Consider the following 19,179-nt stretch of genomic DNA (forward strand, 5'->3'; position numbering starts at 1 on the left):
AAGATTTATCAATGGGAAGAACGAGGGGCTGGAGATGATCAATCATCGGGCGTCCTAATTTTAGGTTGGTGGCCTGTCAGGAATGGCAACTTATATGGCACACGTGCGCACACCAGCAAGGATATCTTCCTCGTTCGATCCCCGTCTAAATTCATCTGCATCTTTTGAATGTCTGCCAAGCCCTTTCTAATTAGTTATTGAAAACGGAATTTCTTCTTTCTATTGGCCTGTGTTAAGCGTGGCCTGGCCGCAATGTTGGAAGAGAAGAAAATTGTTTTCTTAATAATTTCTGTCGGTCTCAAATTGATATTTATAATAAAAATAATATCTTTTCATCCTAATATATATTTATACAATTAGAAAGACAACCCTTCAAATAAATTAATTGAATGACTTAACAATTGTCATATATAATTAATTAATTCTTAAAAAATATCTATTTTACATGATGTCAAGTGCTATCATATATATATATTAGTTTTTCTTCCCTCCAACATCAAATTATTGATTTAATATCTAATCACTTTATAAAATATAATAAAATCTCGTACCTTTTCAACGTGAGACACAGCTCCCTCTGTTTATCTTCCTAGTATATAAGCTATTTCATAACATCACTAACCCACCAAACCTTCATTTCATTACGTGGCTGCAGGAAACGCCATCCAAGCAGAATCCTAATTTGAAAGGAATTGAAAACTCAAGGGACCAATCTGTACTTATTCCACAACCATGAAACACGGCGAGTTAGGACTGCACCAACACCTTACAGACCCAATTAGGAAATGAGAAAAAAGTTTCGAAAAAGAAAAGCAGAATAAAATAAAATAAAAGGGGAGAAGAAAATGATGGGAATAAAAAGAGACTACACAAGAGAAGAGAGAAAGCATCAGTGCAAAAATTGCTCCTTCGAACGACCCTTCAACACTTGTAAAGAGGCCACTTGATCAGGAAACATCGTAACTGCCCAAGAGCAAGAGCAAGAGCAAGAGCTCCATCAGCAACCACATTGTTCACTGCAGTGGGTTTTCTTTATGATCTACTACACAACATTACAAGATGTACATGACAGGTTTATTATCCTGTATGTAAAACGAAAAACAATTAGACACGGTATACCATCCCCACCTCCAGAGTAGATGCATGAGGTACACTTAGGGTATAGGCCGGTGCCCTGCTGTTTCTCCTCAAAAACTCGTACCCATAATTTATTACAAGCTTCTTCAGCATGCTAGACCCTTGCTTGGCTCGAACATAACAATGCCCTAGTATGTAAGCAATCCCGGCTTCCCTAGCTTCCATAAGTTCATGCAGCTCCTCCCTAGCACCTCTGTTAATCTTCGGGCTATCTGGTACTATAAATCTAACTCTTTTCCTAGGTTGCATCACAGGCGGGGACCTAATCTCCCTCAACTCTGAGGTGCCAGCCGACTCTATTTTGTCAACATCATCCTCCCTCAATTGGATTCCATCTGTATGAGTACAACATGTTCCAACTACTGTCATTTTGTCATCTTCACTCTCCATCTCATCCCTTGCACTGTTCGGCTCAGCGTTCCCTGTGCGTATATACTCTGCTATACTACATACAAGATCCTTCTCAAACTCCATGTCATCCTTGTGAACATCACGATATCCATATCGCACAATGCACCTATATAATCTGTATTCTCTAGGGCCAATGTGCCCTATTAGAAACCGTTCCTTGGCTCTAACATGTGGAACAGTGACAGATTTGATGCAGAGGAAGACCAGGACTTGGTGGAATGCTGGAAGGTTGGTAACGAAGTGGGAGAAGATTGCTGGGATTCCAGACACCAGCTCTGTGTGTATGAGGCCAATTCCTCGAACACGCACAATACCGAGGCTGGGACCTAAGCTAAGTAGCCAGTTAATGGAGACCTTGTTTTGGACATCAAATTCGTATGTTTTGAGTGTACCATAGTGCCACACACACATGATGATCAGGAATATGAATGACAGGGCAATAGGGACCCAGGCCCCTTCCAAGAACTTTATGAGGGAAGCTGAGAAGTAAAGAGCTTCAATTGTGCCAAAAAAGCATACAAAGCATATTGCAAGGAAGACCGACTTGTGCCAACATAAGACGATAACCAGAGACATCAGGCATGTAGTAACTAGCATGACGGTTATAACTGCCAAACCTGTTTCAAAATAAGCAAGGAATTAAAACAGTAATGAAATTTCAGTCAATCCTTTAATGCAAACTGATTTTTCATGAAGCATTAAGGGAGATTTTAGAACGCTTCAGAATCAGCAGATCAATATCTTGGAATTCATTTGGATAAAACCCCAAATCCTACCATTTTAGCAAACTAAATCTAGGTGAGTTCTTTCACATTACATTAAGGTTTCGTTTAAAAGTTTTAAATGAATTCTAATGGATAAATCTAGCTTCTCTTTCTTGTCATATGCTTGCTACACTACTGCACAAACAGCCGATTCATGCATCTGCATACATACAATTGAATGGCTCCTCATGCAGACAGAATAGCCTATGGACTTTCATGTAATGCCCGTGTCATTTGGATGCTAGAGTTCAATCTTTAGACTCTTACACGTAGGATAATGGGCTCCTTACTCGCTACAGCATTCTTAGCACAAATTACTACCAGTACCATGAATTGGCTGGTGTAAAGTCTTAGCATTGAAACTTGTATAGTTAGATTTGGAAAATTCAATTCACACATTACCTCTCACATATTATCATCAAAAGAAATAATCTGATTTTGAAGAGATATGGTTGCATTCATCAAGGCCAATATCATGGCAAATGCCCTTTGGTAGCCGGTACTGAACAACTAAGTAGCAGACATGTATTTATGATTCTTTGAATAACATGCCGCAAGCTGAAGCTAAAACCTAAAGTTCCCACAGCACAAAGGATGTTTAAATGAACAAACAATATGCGTATTAGATTGCTGTGCACAGAAAAGGAACATGCACTTGTGTTCAACACCGTTAATGGTCATACCTGAGGCATTACCCAGACGTTTTGTGTCCCTGAAACCAATAGTAACAGCCAAGCACAACAGCATCAAAGTCCAGTTTATCTCTGGGATATGGATCTGACCATGGATTTTGGATGATGTGTGAACTATTTTGACTCTTGGGAAGCAACCCAGGGCAGAGCACTGTTTGATTATAGAGAATGTTCCAGTGATTATGGCTTGGCTTCCTACTACTGCAGCAAGAATGGCTATAACTAAAACTGGCCATCGTAATTTACCTGGAACAACAACGTTGGTAATTCTGGTCAGTCAACTTGCATAATTATCCAAAGAATAACGCTATCTGTCTTGAAATATTTGTCCTGAATGAGTTTCCTAAAAAGTACCTAGCCACTTGATGCTTGGTCTTTTGTGGGACCCACCAGTGAGATTCACCCCACCAATGGTTCACATTATTCAGGAAATTGATTCAGAAAACTTATTTCGAGAGGAATAGCATTAGTCATATCCAAATAATATAATTTTCTTGAAGAAATCTTAAAGGTGCCTACCCGGAACAGACACATAAAATCCAATATGGTAATCATTATCAATAACATGATGCTGAGATAGGTACGCAGCTTGTCCCATATATGCAAGAATCAACGATGGATAAACCAAGGAGGTGAAAGCGATCTGCAGGACATGAAAAACTTTTAGAATAAGGCATTGACTTATGTAATTTCAGGTCATTTAACCTAACCATATTATTTTTCTTTTACACTCATTTATTTCTATATTGCTATTTGAATGGGAATAGTTTTTTTAAGTTCTATTTTACGCTGGAAAACAAGACTGCGAGTGCTTCTTCTGATATCTTGAAAGAAAATAAATTATGTATCTTGTCCAATATTGTATGCAGGAAGATTTAGTGTTGTGCCACACAGGATTCATGGTGAGCTAGAGTTTGGTAAATGCTTAATCAAAGTAGCTTAGGCAATTGTTTTGTAGAAAATGGGATGTCATTATAGCTGTGAAAAGTACCTGAGGTACTGTCGCAAGAAGAATTTAGGAGGAGGAGACAGAACTTGGTGAAGAGAAAAAAGAAATAGCCTAGGCCACCACCCCAAACTAAACCAAAATACTCATTAATTCCATTAGTTACTTACAGTTACAATTGCACGATCAAAATCCTAGTAAGGCATCGACATAATGCAAGATAGGAACTCACAAAGCTCAAACCACATAAATCAACTTGCTGCCCTGTAAGTGCAAGTGATGCAGAATGAAAGTAGTAGATCTGACAACTAATATTTGTGACATGCAAACCAACTTAATTCAGTACAAAAGCTTCATCTAAGTATAATTGAGTTCTTTAAGAGTATATATACCTGGATTGATAATTGAGAAAAGTGTCCAAGATCAGCAAACATAGCTTCTGAGCCTGTATTAAAAAAAAAAAAAAAAAAAAAAAAAAAAAAAAAAAAAAAAAAAAAAAAAAAAAAAAAAAAAAAAAAAAAAAAAAAAAAAAAAAAAAAAAACCAAGAGGATGGTTAATGAAGGATGTTCCAGTGATCATGGCTTGGCTTCCTCTATGCTTGTAAATGGCCTGAAAGAAGCAGTCAATCCAATAATACCTGTTATACATAACAAAATCCCACCCAAGGACATCCAACCTCCTCGTTGAGTTTTCCTCAAAAACTTGTACATGTAATAAGGTGACAGAGCTTGATAAACATGAGGATTCCAGTGTATGATGTTATATATCCCAATGGCACTGATGCACAAAAGCCACATGAGAACAACTGGTGCAAACAAGAACCCAACCCTGTGGGTGCCATAATGCTGAAGGGCAAACAAGCAAATGAGTATGGTGCATGCAACTGGAACTTCCACATCTGCAAAATTATTGAATTTTTCAGATGGCAATATAACAGTAAGAGGCAAGTCATGTACGGCATGCACAGTGCCGATGGCGATAGCAGTACGAATGAGAAAAGAAGCAGCCTCATATGAAAGGGACTGCTTTTTCAAAATTGGAAATTCTGTCTGGCATTTTTCTACAGGATGGTCACATTTGTCGTACTTTCTGCAGTTTCAATTTGAATTTGTCAACATTATTTTTTTTTCCTTATTGAGCATCGCAGCAATGAAAATTTTCCAAAAGAGCACATTATTTCGCATTAAATATTTTAGAGAAAATAAAGTGGGGAGAGAGATGAAGAGTTCGTCTAGCATGATCAGATTCTAGTGTTGTGCCAAACAAATGCCAGTTTAGCATATTAATTGGCACAATTTTACATAATTGACAGTAGAATCAGGAGATCCATCCTGCAGTTCTTCGATTTTGGCAAACAGGATGCATATTTACTTACATAGACATGAAAATAAGCAAGTTTCACAAGTTCTAAAGAAAAAATATAAAATCAAGACAACAGGACGCATTATGAAGTTGACGAAACCTAGAGAATAACTCAGGCACAAAGATGAGCTCCAATTTGCTTATCACGGCATTGAATTCCAACCAAAAGGTACTCCAATGAAGAGAACTTCCAGAAGAAACCTTGAGAGAAAGCAAAAGCAGTAACCTTACCCACTCAAGCCAGTTGACCATAATTAATCTACTACAAAGAATGGAATCATATTCATTGAAAAAGGACATTGGAATTCCAAAACAGAAAATAAGAAAAGAAGTGGCAAGTATCTTACATTTGTGATGCTCTTTTGCCATGGAAAGCTCTAGGCCAGAAACCGCAGAGAAAACTGTACGTATGGTATCCAACGGTCACACAAACAATACAATTGGAGCCTAAAAAATAAAAACAGAATGTTTTCAAGCTAGAAGTGATCAAATAAGTGATGATTACCAGAAAGCGCAGGGGTAAGGACACCATCACCAATGACCATACAAGTCCCAATCAAAGCCAACAAAAGCAAGAACCTCTGCAACACCCTGTGCTTCTCGAGAGTAGATTTCAATCTTAATCCAAAAGTAGTTGTTGGGGTCAAACAAGTATTAGCAGCATCCTTCTTGTATTCATAGAGCTCTTCATCAGCCACCTGGCAATTGGGGAGTGAGTTGATTCGGGCATGTCGACAAAGCAAGGAGTAGAGAGCAAAAGTACCTCCTTCACCATTATCATCAGCTTTTAACACTATAAACACGTATTTTAACAAAGGGACCAAGGTGAGGGTCCAGAAAACAAAAGAGAGCACGCCATAAATCTCTTCATTTGTCTCAGAATGTTGAATATCTTCAGCAAACGTGCTCTTGTACACATACAGCGGCGAAGTACTTAAATCTCCATACACAACTCCTAGACTTTGATATGCCAAAGTTAACACTGTCTTCCATGATTCTTTCTGAAACACGCCCAAAAAAAAATATATACATGATTCTTCTTCTGCAACAAAGGTTAATAATAATACTAAAAAAAGAAGTCACCTTCACATGGTTTTGAAAAACCCCAGATTCCAGATCCATGATGAGACTGAGAGGGAAGCTTTCACAGGTTGAAATATTCGTTTCGACGATGACCCATTTGCTCAAAACTAACAAGAATGGAGGAGATTTAATTTGAACAACTGCAGGCCAAGATACAGATATCTGTTTTCTTCATTCGGCTGAGAACAGAGCACTAATGCTGAATGTCGACAGCGGAGCAGTTGAACAACCACGAATAAAGCATCACAAGCAGAAACACGAAATGCTAAAATAAATGTGTTGCGTGCCTTTTTTTAAGAGAGATAAAAGCTTTGAGAGAGACATAAATTAGGTAGTTGCTTTCATTCCTACAAGAAAAGGCAAAAAACTAAAAACAAAGAAAGAAAGAAAGAAATTAGGTGGTGAGGATTTTTTTTGTTTCCTCATTCAGAGGGCATTTTATTTATGGTAAATTACTTGTTTAGTCCCTGGTATTTTATTGCAATTATAACTCAGTCCTTTTTAAACAAAATCTATGGCTTAAGCTCTTCACTCTCCGTTGAACATTGTCTTACTGAAAATATCGGTTTGTTTTCTTGCTACATACCAGACCTCACCCTTTGAAAATTTAAACTCTGGTAGAAAACCAGCATCGTGCTCGTTTAGAGAAGAACATGAGTTAAATTACAAAGGGACTAGATTGTGGTTTTCAAAGACAAAGAACTAAGTTATAATCATGCTCAAAACCAAGTGATTATTATTTACTTCTTTTTTTCTTTATAAATTTATATCGAGAACTCTATTGTGATTTGAACAAGTGGAGCGAAGGGTGGTGCCGTCCTGATGTGCTCTCCAATTGAGCCCGCATAATCAGACTCGGGCATCTTTTGAAAACTCCGCTGGCTTCTATCTCCTCCTCCTTCCTTAACTTTATGTAAATCATGTCGGAGTGGTGTTTGACATGAAACATGTTGCTGCAAGAGACAAGAATGGATTGCATGTGTTTAATTTTTTATAGATTTTTGTTACTCAACAAACAAGTGGAAAAGAAAGAAGGAAGAAAGAGTAGCACGATTACGTGCATCTGTAAGGATCCCCTCAACAAACTTGTGAAACAGAGCAATGGAGCAAAATGTTTTCTAACATGAAATAATCTAATTCCATTGATTATATGGAAGTATTTAATTATGGATTAGGGTTTTATTCACTTATGGAAACAAATCAATCAGTCATTGTAACCGAAATTTTTCAATCATACATGTTAAATGTGTGAACTTGGGGCGGTGATCGAAAAACCCTAATTACCTGGTGTTAGGATAGCTCCATCCATATCTTTGCCAAAACAAGAAAACCAACCAAAGCCTCGGAGGCTTCTAGCACAGGGATTAGTGAGAGGAGATGGAAAGCGTGACAGAGTGACCGGAGTGGACGTAACGCTAGCCGATCAACTGTGTGACAGAGTGGATATTTACCGAGTTGTTTAGACAAACAAACATTTAAATTAGTAACTTCAAATTTAAAGAATCAAATTCTCGTGATTGGACCAGAGATGGAGTTAGGGTTCTTAGCTGACTCGAGGAAGGATCTTTGAGTAATCACCTGGCTTTTGAAAACTTCTTGCAGTGGTCAAAGAAGTTCCCAATCCAGCCAGAGCACTCTCAACCCCGGATTTAGGATATATATAATAATAATTAAAAAAAAAAGCGGGAAAATATTTGGTTGGGTGCCCACTTTATCACTGCCGGTAAATTCGGGAAGAAAGATACGTGACGCGGCTTCTAGATAAAATACCAGATCGGCGTCCGCGCGCCATGCCATGAGCCAGGTTAGTTTTTTTCAAATATAAAAAGAGAATGATCAAACAATATGACAATGTTTGTATACGAGTAAAAACTATCTGCTTGTGTGGATATTTTAGTTATTTTATTGTGTCCGGAAAAAGTGCAGATACTGAATTACTTTATTTTTCTACTTTTCTTTTCAAGAATACTTAAATCAATCTACTGTGTTACGAAAACAGGAGAAGTCGTATTTATTTTTTACCTGATTAATAATGCCGACTGAATATGCTACATTGGTGATTCATGTGGAGTGCAAAAATATTATTATATTATAGCAATTTATAATATAATAGGTCTTAAAATATTTTTTTTAAAATAAATGATAATAAAAATAGTGATATAAATTAAATTAATTCAATACAATAAAATATCATGTAAGGGTGTATGTATTAAAAATATTATCTAATTTTTTATTTTAAAAAGAAAATTTCATCTATACAAAAAATAAAAAATAAAATGAAAAAACTTTTTAAATTTAAATTCATAACTAAAAAAATAATTATTATTTAAAATAGAATTTTGAACAAAATAAAAGAGAAAAAAACACTAATTTAAAAAATTTAAAAATAAAATAAAAATAAACGCTGCTATGTTTGAAAAGTGATTAATGTGGCGTGCAAAAATATTATTATATTATAGTAATTTGTAATACAATAAGTCTTAATATATATTATTTTAAATAAATAATAAAAATAGTGATATAAATTAAATTAATTGAATAAAATAAAATATCATGTAAGAAAAATATTATTTAATTTTTTTATTTTTTTTAAAAATTAATCTATTAAAAAATAAAAAATAAATTTAAAAAACTTTTTAAATTTAAATATATAATTAAAAAAATAATTATTATTTAAAATAGAATTTCTGAACAAAATAAAAAAGAAAAAAAGCACTAATTTAAATATAATTTTTTTTTTTAAAAAAAAAATAAACGCTGCTAGGTTTGAAAAGTGAAGCGAGCACACCTAGCTTTATCATAGCCTGCATGATTGATTTTTTTTTTTTTTTGATTAATTTGTAACTGGAGCAGATGATGTCATCTCAAATCTTGGAGAAAAAAAGACATCGTAATAATAATACATGAAAAGATAAATAACGAAGCTTTACACAGTTAAAAACCCACCCTATTTAGTTATCGTATGACAACGAGTAAATGCTACAAGTAATAAAGTAAAAGAGATATACATAACTGAGATTTATTAAGGATTCTCATGATAATAATTATTATCTTTCAGTGAATGAATATTTGTATATCGTAATAGTTTCTTGTTGGAGTGCAATTTCTTAAGAATATTATGTAGCTTAATGGAATATTCGAGGCAGATGAAGGGGCTGAAGGGGTTTTCTTGAATGATGGATAAATCAAAGCTTTTTCTACCTCAAGAAAACCAGCTATTTATTGTTAACTCATAAACCACTCAATACTTATACTATGATGGTTTCGATCCATTAAATCCTCTTAGATTTTCTTTGTTTGTTTGAATATTCAGCTGTTCATGGATAGTCTTTCTAAATTCAAGCTGGTTATTCCCTGTTAATTCACTTAATCAAGTACAGGAAGATTCTGGACCGCATTACAGGATCCCGAGTTTTCATTTTGCGAAGAGGAAGGTGATAAAGATGACTGCTACATGGCACGTCGAAACAATAATGGTGTTTTCTGATAGGCAAGTCTGTGTCTACGTGTGCGTGTGTGAACAGTGATTCATCCACCACTCTGATTGCAATTAAAATTTGATTTCTGGAACGTGCCAGAAGACTTCAATGACGAAGACTCCTCCAAGTTGCGTATGCATAATGCATCCATCCGAGAGCAAATGGCACCTACTGACGTTGATGCTTCGAAACAGTAAGGATAAGCAAAGTTAGACTGGTGGTGTCTTTATGCCTTTGCTTTTTAGGAAAAGACAAGAAAAAATCGACCTCGGGGTCTCCCTATTTTTCCTGCCACTTGTTTGATTCCACTCCAGAAATGTTAAAGAGAGGATGCCACTGAAAAAAAAAGAAGAGGAAAAGAAAAGGAAAAATCCACCGTGTGGTTTACTTAAAAGTTCGGACTTCGATTTGTCTACACGTCCATTAGACCTGGACGACCGACATCCCGTAAAAATGAATAAAATCTGGAGGCTAGTATTTATAGAAAATATTATGAATTATATATATAAGTAAAGCTCATTCTTCATCATCTTCAGCAGCGCTCATTTAGTAAGTCTTAATCTGCAGGAAGAAAAAATGCACAAGACCATTTAATGGCCCAAGACACTTCCGAATAAAAGAGAGCATTGTTGACACAGAAGCTTCCAGTCCAGGGGAATGAGGAAGACATCACATGTCCCGAGAGTCTTTCATGGCATACCACATGAAATGATCCACAGAATCAATTGTTGATCCGAGTTGAAACTTGAAAGGTATATGGAGATGACTCCATGACCGTATTAGAAGAAGGCAAGCATGTCAGGAAGCAATTCATCAAGAATTCTACATGAACGCTGCAATACACCCAGATGCAACTGTAATGCTATTATTATTATTATTCCTTGTTTGTCTCCGCAAGTTCAATTTAAAGTTTCAAGTGGAGAGACTGCAACGGGTTGCTAGCACCAACAAAAAAAAATAAAAAAATACCACGGTCTTGAATGGTAAAAACGATTTAGACCATGTATGTCATCCCGACTTGCAAGATATTCATGTGGGGTACACTCATATTAGCAGCACCAGCTCTACAATTTTTCCTCAAGAATGCGTAAAAGTAGTTAATAACCAGTTTCTTGAAGAAAAGAGAGTTTTTCTTTGCCCTCACATCCCCGTGAGCCAGTAAATAAGTAAATCCCGAATCCATTGCTTCTCGAAGTGCTGAAAGCTCATACTCCAGACTTGGGTCTTCATCCAGGGACATAACGCTAGAGGGAAATGCTGAGGAAGTTTCTTCGGAAATAGAACTTCCTGCGTCTTCCAGTCTTTGATCATGCATTAAAGGAACCCTAAGTTCATCTGTCCCATCACCACCTGCAGCTCCAGAATCCCTTGATCTCTCGGAAACATTATCGAAGTACTCGTTCAAATTGCTCTCGATGGCAAGATCTTGAGCCTCTCTTCTCAGAAACTTCTCAAGGCTTTCCACCAAAAGTTGCTCAAACACATGGTGACCTTCCTTTCTGACATCTTTGTAACCGTATCGGGCAACACAGCGGAACATATGGTAGTCCTTTGGACAAACTCTTCGGAAAAGAAACCTTTCCTCTTGAGGAACTACTGGAACAGGGACATACTTGATACAAACAAATACTATAGTAGAGTGGATTGCTGGAAGGCTCAGCAGGAACTGCCCAAAAATTGAGGGAACACCTTGGACAAGCTCATTGTACAGCAATCCAATCCCTGGAACTCTTACAGTTCCAAGGGTGGAGCCAAGCTCAAGCATAAAATCCATAGAAATCTTCTCTCTTACCTCACTCTGGTACTTCAACACGCTCCCATAATTCCAAGTGTACATCACACATAGAAAGAACGTAGCAAAAGCAAGCGGAAGCCAGCCACCCTCTAAGATTTTCGATAGAACTGCAGACAAGTAAATGAGCTCAATAGATCCAAACACTAACGGGAAACACAAAGCCAAAAACAAGTTGGTCTGCCAAATTAGTAGCATCACAAGTGTGACCAGCGTGGTGCTCACAATCATCACACCAACTTCAGCAATGCCTGCGAGAACAGCACTAGTTCCATTAGAAAGCCCAGAATTGTAGGATTAGTAACGAGTATTAACCCAGTCCCTCTCTTCAAGGAAATCATTAGATTCACAGGGGAAGATTAAAAAACGACTTAACATGCTATATTGGAAAGCAAAAAATTTCCAACTGGAAATCATTTGGCACCAGCAGGGTTTTCTACTCCAGAAAATTTCCAAGGAAAATTTTGAATGTGGAAAAAAGAACACTTTTTGAAGATGGAGAAGCAGGAAAATACTTAACCATATGCATTGGCAATATCCGTGGTCCTTTGAAAGATGGAAACCACAATGATGCACATTATCATTAGAAAATAATTGATGATAGGGATATAAATCTGGCCCATCAGCTTCCTTGAGGTGTGAACAATCTTCAGCCTTGGGAAGCATCCAAGAGCCATTGCTTGTTTAACACATGAAAACGTAGCAGATATCATTGCTTGGCTGGCAATCATGGCAGCGAGTGTGGCAATGACAAAGACTGGCCAGAACAGGCTCTCTGTTATTCATGAGATTTAGGAACCGTGTCAAAATTTGCATCCAGCATATAGACATTTTGATTTGAGACAATTTAGAAGGGGAATAAACTAATGTAAGTATTCATTCTAGTGGCAAAAGTCACCTGGAACAGAATCATAGAATATTCTGCTTGCAGAATCAGGATATTTCATTAAATATGAAGCCTGGCCCATGTAAGCCAAGAGAAGACAGGGAAACACTACACAAGTAAAGGCAATCTGTGCAAGCAGTAAAGAGTAATTAGGCGAAATATATGAAGTGAATCTTCAAGGAAGAGAAGAAATTCAGGGAAGCAGAACCAAACCTGTATGGATTGTACTGAAAAATGCCCTAAGTCAGCAAACATCGCTTCAGCTCCTGAAACGACATACAGACAAGTTGTGGCATCAAACAGGTATCTTTTCTACAATACCACACGACAAGCTCAAAGATGGATAGAAAAGGTTGGTTGTCATTTTCGCTTTGAAGCAAGACTGATGCATCAATCAGCCTTTGTACTTTATAGTTGCTGTCTCCAAACCTCATTTGAAATAATCAATATAGCAGCCCAAAAAAACAGCTAATTTACTCTATCAGCATACCTTTGCATTACCACTGAACTTCTACATAATATCTAACATTAAAGAAACAATGTGCTACAAGAGATATAAGAGAGGCAAACAAGCAACAGATCAGGAGAACATTCTCCTGTCAAAGGAAGCAATGTGGACAGTTAAAAATAAAATGAAATGAAATGGATCACCCAAATGTCTGTACCAAGAACAGACTTGATACTAGTACCTGTCAGTGTGTCTATTCATTCAATGACTGATAGGAATCTGTGTCCCTAAACGAACAATTTAAGAGACTTTTTCACAACAGGAATGATTGATATGCGAGAACAATTTTATCAGTCATATGGAAACATTAGCACACCAGAGGTTCAGGTAGAGTGATCTTTATACCAGAAGAAAATCAGTGGATGCCTTGCCAGCTAAAGTTATATGTGGGTTAATCTATTCCTAACCTGCTAGTGTGGGTAGCATTCTTCAAAAACAATGAGCAAGGATGAGTACATCTTCTCTTACCGACGAAAGATGTCTCCAGTAGATCCAATAAGACCAGGGAAGCTGAGGAAGATAAGAATGTAGCTAACCCACTAGCAGTGCTCACAGTTTAAGACAGTACGCACCTGTAATGCACAGAACGCAACCACCAAGAGCTGACCAAGCAGCACTACTGTTTTTCTTGAAGAAGAAATAGATGTAGGCTGGATTGAGTGCTTTGAGGACTCTGATATCATGCTTCACTAGATTGTAAATCCCAATAGCACCCAGAGAAAAGAACCACAGAGCAAGTACAGGAGCAAACATGAAACCCACCTTCCCAGTTCCAAACCGCTGTATGCTGAAAAGCCCCAAAAGGATTATGATTGAGACAACCACCACAGCACCTATAGACAAAACCAGTGAGATTGGAGCTATTTTGGTTCCAAAATTCATTATTGGTTGCATCTACAATAGCCAGGGAAAAGATATATAATTGGAAGTCTCCCCAGAATTGGATCGTTTCTATTCTGTTTTGTTTGTTAAAAAATACAAATGTACAGTAAAGTGCATTCTAATGAGTTAACTACATAGCAAATTCCAGCAATATAGTGGATTCATAATAAAATAACTTTCCTACTAACATGGATCCACCCCAATATCATCAGATTTGTATAAAACTTGCTATCCTTTTGTGCATGCTGGCCCAACAAAACAAGCAGTCCACAATATAAGCCTAGATTTCACACATGCTAGGGGAGCTCTCAGACTGCAACAACATTGCACGGTGAAAAAAAAAAAGGTATAAAAAACTTTAATAACATCGCATATGGATATGTCACCCATGATAAATATTTCAGTTCTTCAGTTCTTTACAACAGGCCTCAAACAGTCAAGTGACCACACATGCATCTAGAGAAGTTATAGAAAACAAGAAAAAAGATACCTACTTGTACCAAAGCCGGGTATTTCACCTTGCAGACCACTCACAGCAGACATCACTGCATGAGAGATGCCATGATTGTGCATTAGCAACACTCTAGGCAATCAGAATTGATTATATTTCAAAAAATAAAATAAAAATAACATTGAAATGGCAATAAAACACTCCACCATGATTGTTGATATAGAACACCAACAAACAAGTTCAAAAAGCCTCATCCCCCTGGTTTGATAATGTATTTCCAAAGTGCTTTTGGACCTACAAAGCATCAAATTGATGCCTTTTCAGTCCATAAGCACTTTTGCAGATGCACATGAAATGCATTACTAAACACACAATTCTAGATTAACGTTGAAATAAAATCAACAGCAAATGATGTTTTCATGAAAATAGCTCTCTTAAACAATAGCTTCCACCTGTTTGGAAGTTGCAACCACTCCACCTATCACACGGACAAGCAAGCCAAACAAAAACATTTTTACTGTATAAGTTTGATTTCAATGAATCAGCACTCTTGATTTATCCAACAGGAAATTCTACCTGGTTCTTCGCATAAATTCATCATATTGGACTTTGACGAGAAATCCTTAAATGCCCACAGTTATGTAGCATGCACAGTCAGGACATTATTTTCTTCTTCTTCTTCTTCTTTAGTGATATTCAGAAGCTTAGTTTCTAAGAGGCTAGTAACTTCGGATTTTGTTTGCATTCACGAAATGTTTTGCAGGAATTTCCAATTTCTTATGAAATCTCATAGCTTTTGATTGATAGCACCTTGATATTCAAAAGCTTAGTTTCTAAGAGGCTAGTAACTTCAGATTTTGTTTGCATTCACGAAATGTTTTGCAGGAATTTCCGATTTCCTATGAAATCTCATAGCTTTTGATTGATAGCACCTTCACTATTGTATATTCTCCAGTTCTAAATGGTGGATGGAAAATATAAATCCACAAGTTTTAAGACCATCTGCAATTAGAAATTTCCCAAACACTTTGATTAAGTGCATATACTGCTTAGTGGCTGGCTACCTGACAATGACACAACACATATTGATGTACCTGACATTGCGGGGGTTAGAATACCATCTCCTATTACCATAGAAGTTCCTGTCAGAACCAAAAGCAAAAGCACTGTTTTCAATGATGATCTTTTCTCCAAAGTTTCTTTTATGTTTAAAGCCCTTTCCAGTTCTGGAGTTGGTAATTTGAGCCTAAAACTTGAAATATTTTCATCAGCTGGCTGTCGATTTGGCAGCATATTGACCTTCGCATATCTGCAAATCAGTGAATACAGAGCAAATGTTCCTCCTGCAATCAGAATTATCGATGTGTTAATCAATACATGGTCCATGAGATTTCTAGCAATAAAGCAAGAAGAAACTGATCAATTTGAAAAGAGATCTCTTACCTTCCCCGTTATCATTTGCTTTGAGCACTACAAAAACATATTTTGCTAGTGGAATGAGAGCAATTGTGTAAATAACTAGGGATAAAGCTCCCAGGACATCAACTTCTGACCTGATGGGCACCTTACTGAAAACATCAGTAAAGACATAAAGAGGGCTTGTACCCAAGTCACCGTACACCACACCAAGTGTCTGGAAGGCCAAAGCAAGATTTTGCCAAACTGAAAGGTCCTAATGTATTAAAGTAATGGTTCAGTAATAGAAAAAAAATAAGATCTCATGGACTCGCAAATTTTTCTTTGTATCCTAGCAAACCACTTTTGGCTGCTTGTCAAAGTGGGTTGGATCTTTATGACTGCCTAGAAGTTATATTTGGGACTAGTATAAGCTCCTCACCTTCCAACTCCTTTTTGGCCGTGCTCTCTTTCCATGGATTCTAAGCACGACTGCAGAAAATGTGCTGTTTATAGAATTCCTAAAAATTGCGCAAAGTATTTTAGTATAATAAGCTGGAAATATTTTAGTCCTCGCCAAATGTTTGCTAAACTAACTACGAAGAATCAGACCAAGAAATTTTTTGCAGTCTGTGATAAGTGGTCATGAATTCCATAGGTTGGGGTAGGGTAAACCATGCCAGATTGAATGCTCTTCCTCACAATCGCCACTGATAAAACCCTTTCACATGCTCAGCTTACTCCAAAAGAAAAGGCAATAAATGGGACAACTGCAAACTATACGAACTATAATAATGGTGGTGTTTATCAATTCCCTACCTTTATCATTGGTCACAACTCACAAAATTCACGAGGAACTCAATTTTATAGCATTTTCCCCCAATTTACAACTTCACAAGCACGAATATACATCGAGGGAAAAGTATGGTAGCCATTAAAAAAATTGTAATTAGTAAACGGTGATGATAATTTAATTATGAGTACCTTGGAGTGGTGGGGGTGGGGACCAGCAATCTCCATGGCTTCAACATCAAAAGAATCAACTCTTTTGGGCTTCTTAACCAGCCTCCTCCTCATAGATCCATACCCTTGGCCGCTATCATTCTCGTCAAGCAAAGACCAAGGAGGTGACTCTGAGTCAACTTCACTACCATCCACCCACCTCGACTCGCCAACACCAACACCACCACCATCAACGATGCCATCGTTACTACTACCCACCAACCTCACACTACTCTCTTCAATCCGATCATCATCTCCTTCCATATTTCTGCAAAACCACCCACTTTAAGAACAACACCTGTATTATATATTCAGTAATCACAGATTGAAGCAGTCATTGGAGGGTGTAGCACTGGATTTTAGGAGACACTGAGTGGTACTCAATTTGAGTTGCTAAGATAATATAAAATAATAACAATAATAAGACGAGGGACAAAGAAGATAACAACAACACCGATTATAAGTAACGGACAAAAAGCAGTGTTATTTTCAGACATCGTCGCACCAATAGATAACCTTCCTATTAAATGTAACGGAACACGTTGACTTGACGGTTGGTTGCCTTATTTAGGGCCCGTTTGTTAGAAGTTACTTTATTTTCTCTGAGAGAGATAGTTTATCTATACCTTGTAAATTAAATTCTGTTAAATTAATTTATGTGTTTGAAATCTATTTTTAAAAAATATTAGATGACAGAGCCTCTAATTTTCTATAAAAATTCAATGTTAATTAACATTGAAAATTATTTCTTAAAAATACTCCATCTTTCTTTCCTTCTGAAACCCCTGCAAAATAGCTTCTCATTCTCTGTGAAAAGTGAACCCCCCCCCCACCCCCCCTCTTTTCTGTCTCTTCTTCTAGTATAGCTTCAACAAAAAGCATTGGCCCAAGAATACCTGAATTTGAAAAGGATATTGACAAGCCTGTCTTCCAACAGATTAGCGGTCCTCCCTAATGGTCCTGTGTTGTTGTGTGGTGTTACTTCATATTGTTTCTGTGTAGTGTTCTTCAAAAGGGCAAATGACCACATTTCTTCCCAGTTATTTTCTGTAATCTTGATAGGGAAGGAAACAAGTATCAATAATAATAATAAGGCCTTTTTAGACGACGACTGACGACTTTTCAGTCATAAGTCCATCGTACTCTTTCTTATACCGGGAAGACGCTGTAGTAATGTTGGCCATATCATAACTGTTAAATCCCAAGCTGGTTTTTCTTCTCTCGATTGAATGCGCAGGAACATGAACTGGGTGTGGCTTTTTCCTAGTCTCATGAAAGATAATTTAGGTTTTGGTGTCTTGTTTTTAGTCTTTTATTTTTTCTTTCTCTTTTTTTTTTTTAGATTAGTGTGGGTGTCTGCGCCAGCTTGCGCGCACCACGACTAATCCCACGGGCCTTGAAGTTAACGACCATGTAAGCATCTAGTGACCATCATATGAGCAAACAAGAATTCGAATCTGAAACCACAGAGAGAACAAACCCTTAGTCCCAAATCTTTACCACTTGGTCCCACCTAAATAATTTTTTTCTCTCTTTTTTGTTTGCTCGAGTGTTCGCAAAAATGATGCTTCAATATCGGACCTGGCCAAGCTTAAAACCAGAAAGGCACTACCTTTCTTTCCTTTGATTGATCTTTTTGTTCCCTATACTTGGTCCACCCCATACATGGGTCTAATCACTTTTTTAAAATAAAAAAACGAGGAAGTTAAAAATTTGATGTGCACTGGAATGAATATTTTTAAAATATTTAGAAGGTGATATATTATGGCATGATTTGGAATGCAATGTAATTCGCATCTTTTTTTTAAATTTAAATGTTTTTATATATTTTTAAATTATTTTGATAGACAAATATTAAAAATAATTTTAAAAAATAAAAATATATTATTTCAAAATATTTCTTAAAAAAATACTTTGAATTATTACCATAATATAAAGCAGGTTTTATATTTAAATAAAATGGTGTTGCTTACTTGTTGGCTTGCGTAATATACGCACAAGTTAGTCACTTTTATTTTATTTTATATTTTATATTTATTAAAATATTAAATTTTTTCTATTCTTACCCGGTAATAATTAAAAAGTCTGGATGAAAATTTTAAAAAAAGTTTCTTGAAGTCCAATTAGAGAAATCTTACTTTTAACGACAATTCAGACATTTTATTATACTTAAAAACAATACTTTGAATTATTACCATAACGACAATTCAGACATTTTATTATACTTTTAAAATGTAAGAATCTGAAAATGCCCCCAAAAACCAATTATTCGAGTTTTTCTTTAAAGACAATAAGCTCATTTTATCATGTAATAAAAAAAAATACCAAGTTGCCCCAATCATTTTCTAATAATCAAAACATCAAAAACCGATGAGTTTTGAAATATCA

General features: G+C 36.5%; 2 protein-coding genes and 1 long non-coding RNA gene across 4 annotated transcripts; all 3 read right to left on the minus strand.

Moving 5' to 3' along the window:
- Positions 1 to 823: 823 nt before the first annotated feature.
- Positions 824 to 6,782, minus strand: LOC105123636 (potassium transporter 6-like). The gene is made up of 8 exons (XM_011023321.1): positions 6,397 to 6,782; positions 5,819 to 6,314; positions 5,661 to 5,714; positions 4,589 to 4,849; positions 4,343 to 4,395; positions 3,524 to 3,647; positions 2,996 to 3,250; positions 824 to 2,165 (listed from the first exon to the last, which is right to left on the minus strand). Exons 1-8 carry the CDS (start codon positions 6,433 to 6,435, stop codon positions 1,105 to 1,107), a joined length of 2,343 nt encoding a protein of 780 aa, XP_011021623.1. The 5' UTR covers positions 6,436 to 6,782; the 3' UTR covers positions 824 to 1,104.
- Positions 6,783 to 10,722: 3,940 nt separating this feature from the next.
- Positions 10,723 to 17,260, minus strand: LOC105123638 (putative potassium transporter 12). 2 transcript variants are annotated; one of them, XM_011023323.1, is made up of 10 exons: positions 16,774 to 17,260; positions 16,232 to 16,310; positions 15,838 to 16,066; positions 15,489 to 15,737; positions 14,438 to 14,488; positions 13,634 to 13,894; positions 12,767 to 12,819; positions 12,566 to 12,680; positions 12,188 to 12,442; positions 10,723 to 11,918 (listed from the first exon to the last, which is right to left on the minus strand). In XM_011023323.1, exons 1-10 carry the CDS (start codon positions 16,818 to 16,820, stop codon positions 10,870 to 10,872), a joined length of 2,388 nt encoding a protein of 795 aa, XP_011021625.1. In that variant the 5' UTR covers positions 16,821 to 17,260; the 3' UTR covers positions 10,723 to 10,869. The 2 variants fall into 2 exon arrangements, with proteins under 2 accessions (XP_011021625.1, XP_011021624.1); XM_011023322.1 differs by lacking the exon at positions 16,232 to 16,310.
- LOC105123637 (uncharacterized) lies at positions 15,080 to 15,371 on the minus strand. Its single transcript, XR_841896.1, has 2 exons — positions 15,327 to 15,371; positions 15,080 to 15,204 (listed from the first exon to the last, which is right to left on the minus strand). It is a non-coding gene; the product is annotated as an uncharacterized LOC105123637 (long non-coding RNA).
- Positions 17,261 to 19,179: the final 1,919 nt, after the last annotated feature.

This window comes from Populus euphratica, unplaced genomic scaffold (assembly GCF_000495115.2).
Source record: "Populus euphratica unplaced genomic scaffold, PopEup_1.0 scaffold9.1, whole genome shotgun sequence".
NCBI lineage: Eukaryota > Viridiplantae > Streptophyta > Magnoliopsida > Malpighiales > Salicaceae > Populus > Populus euphratica.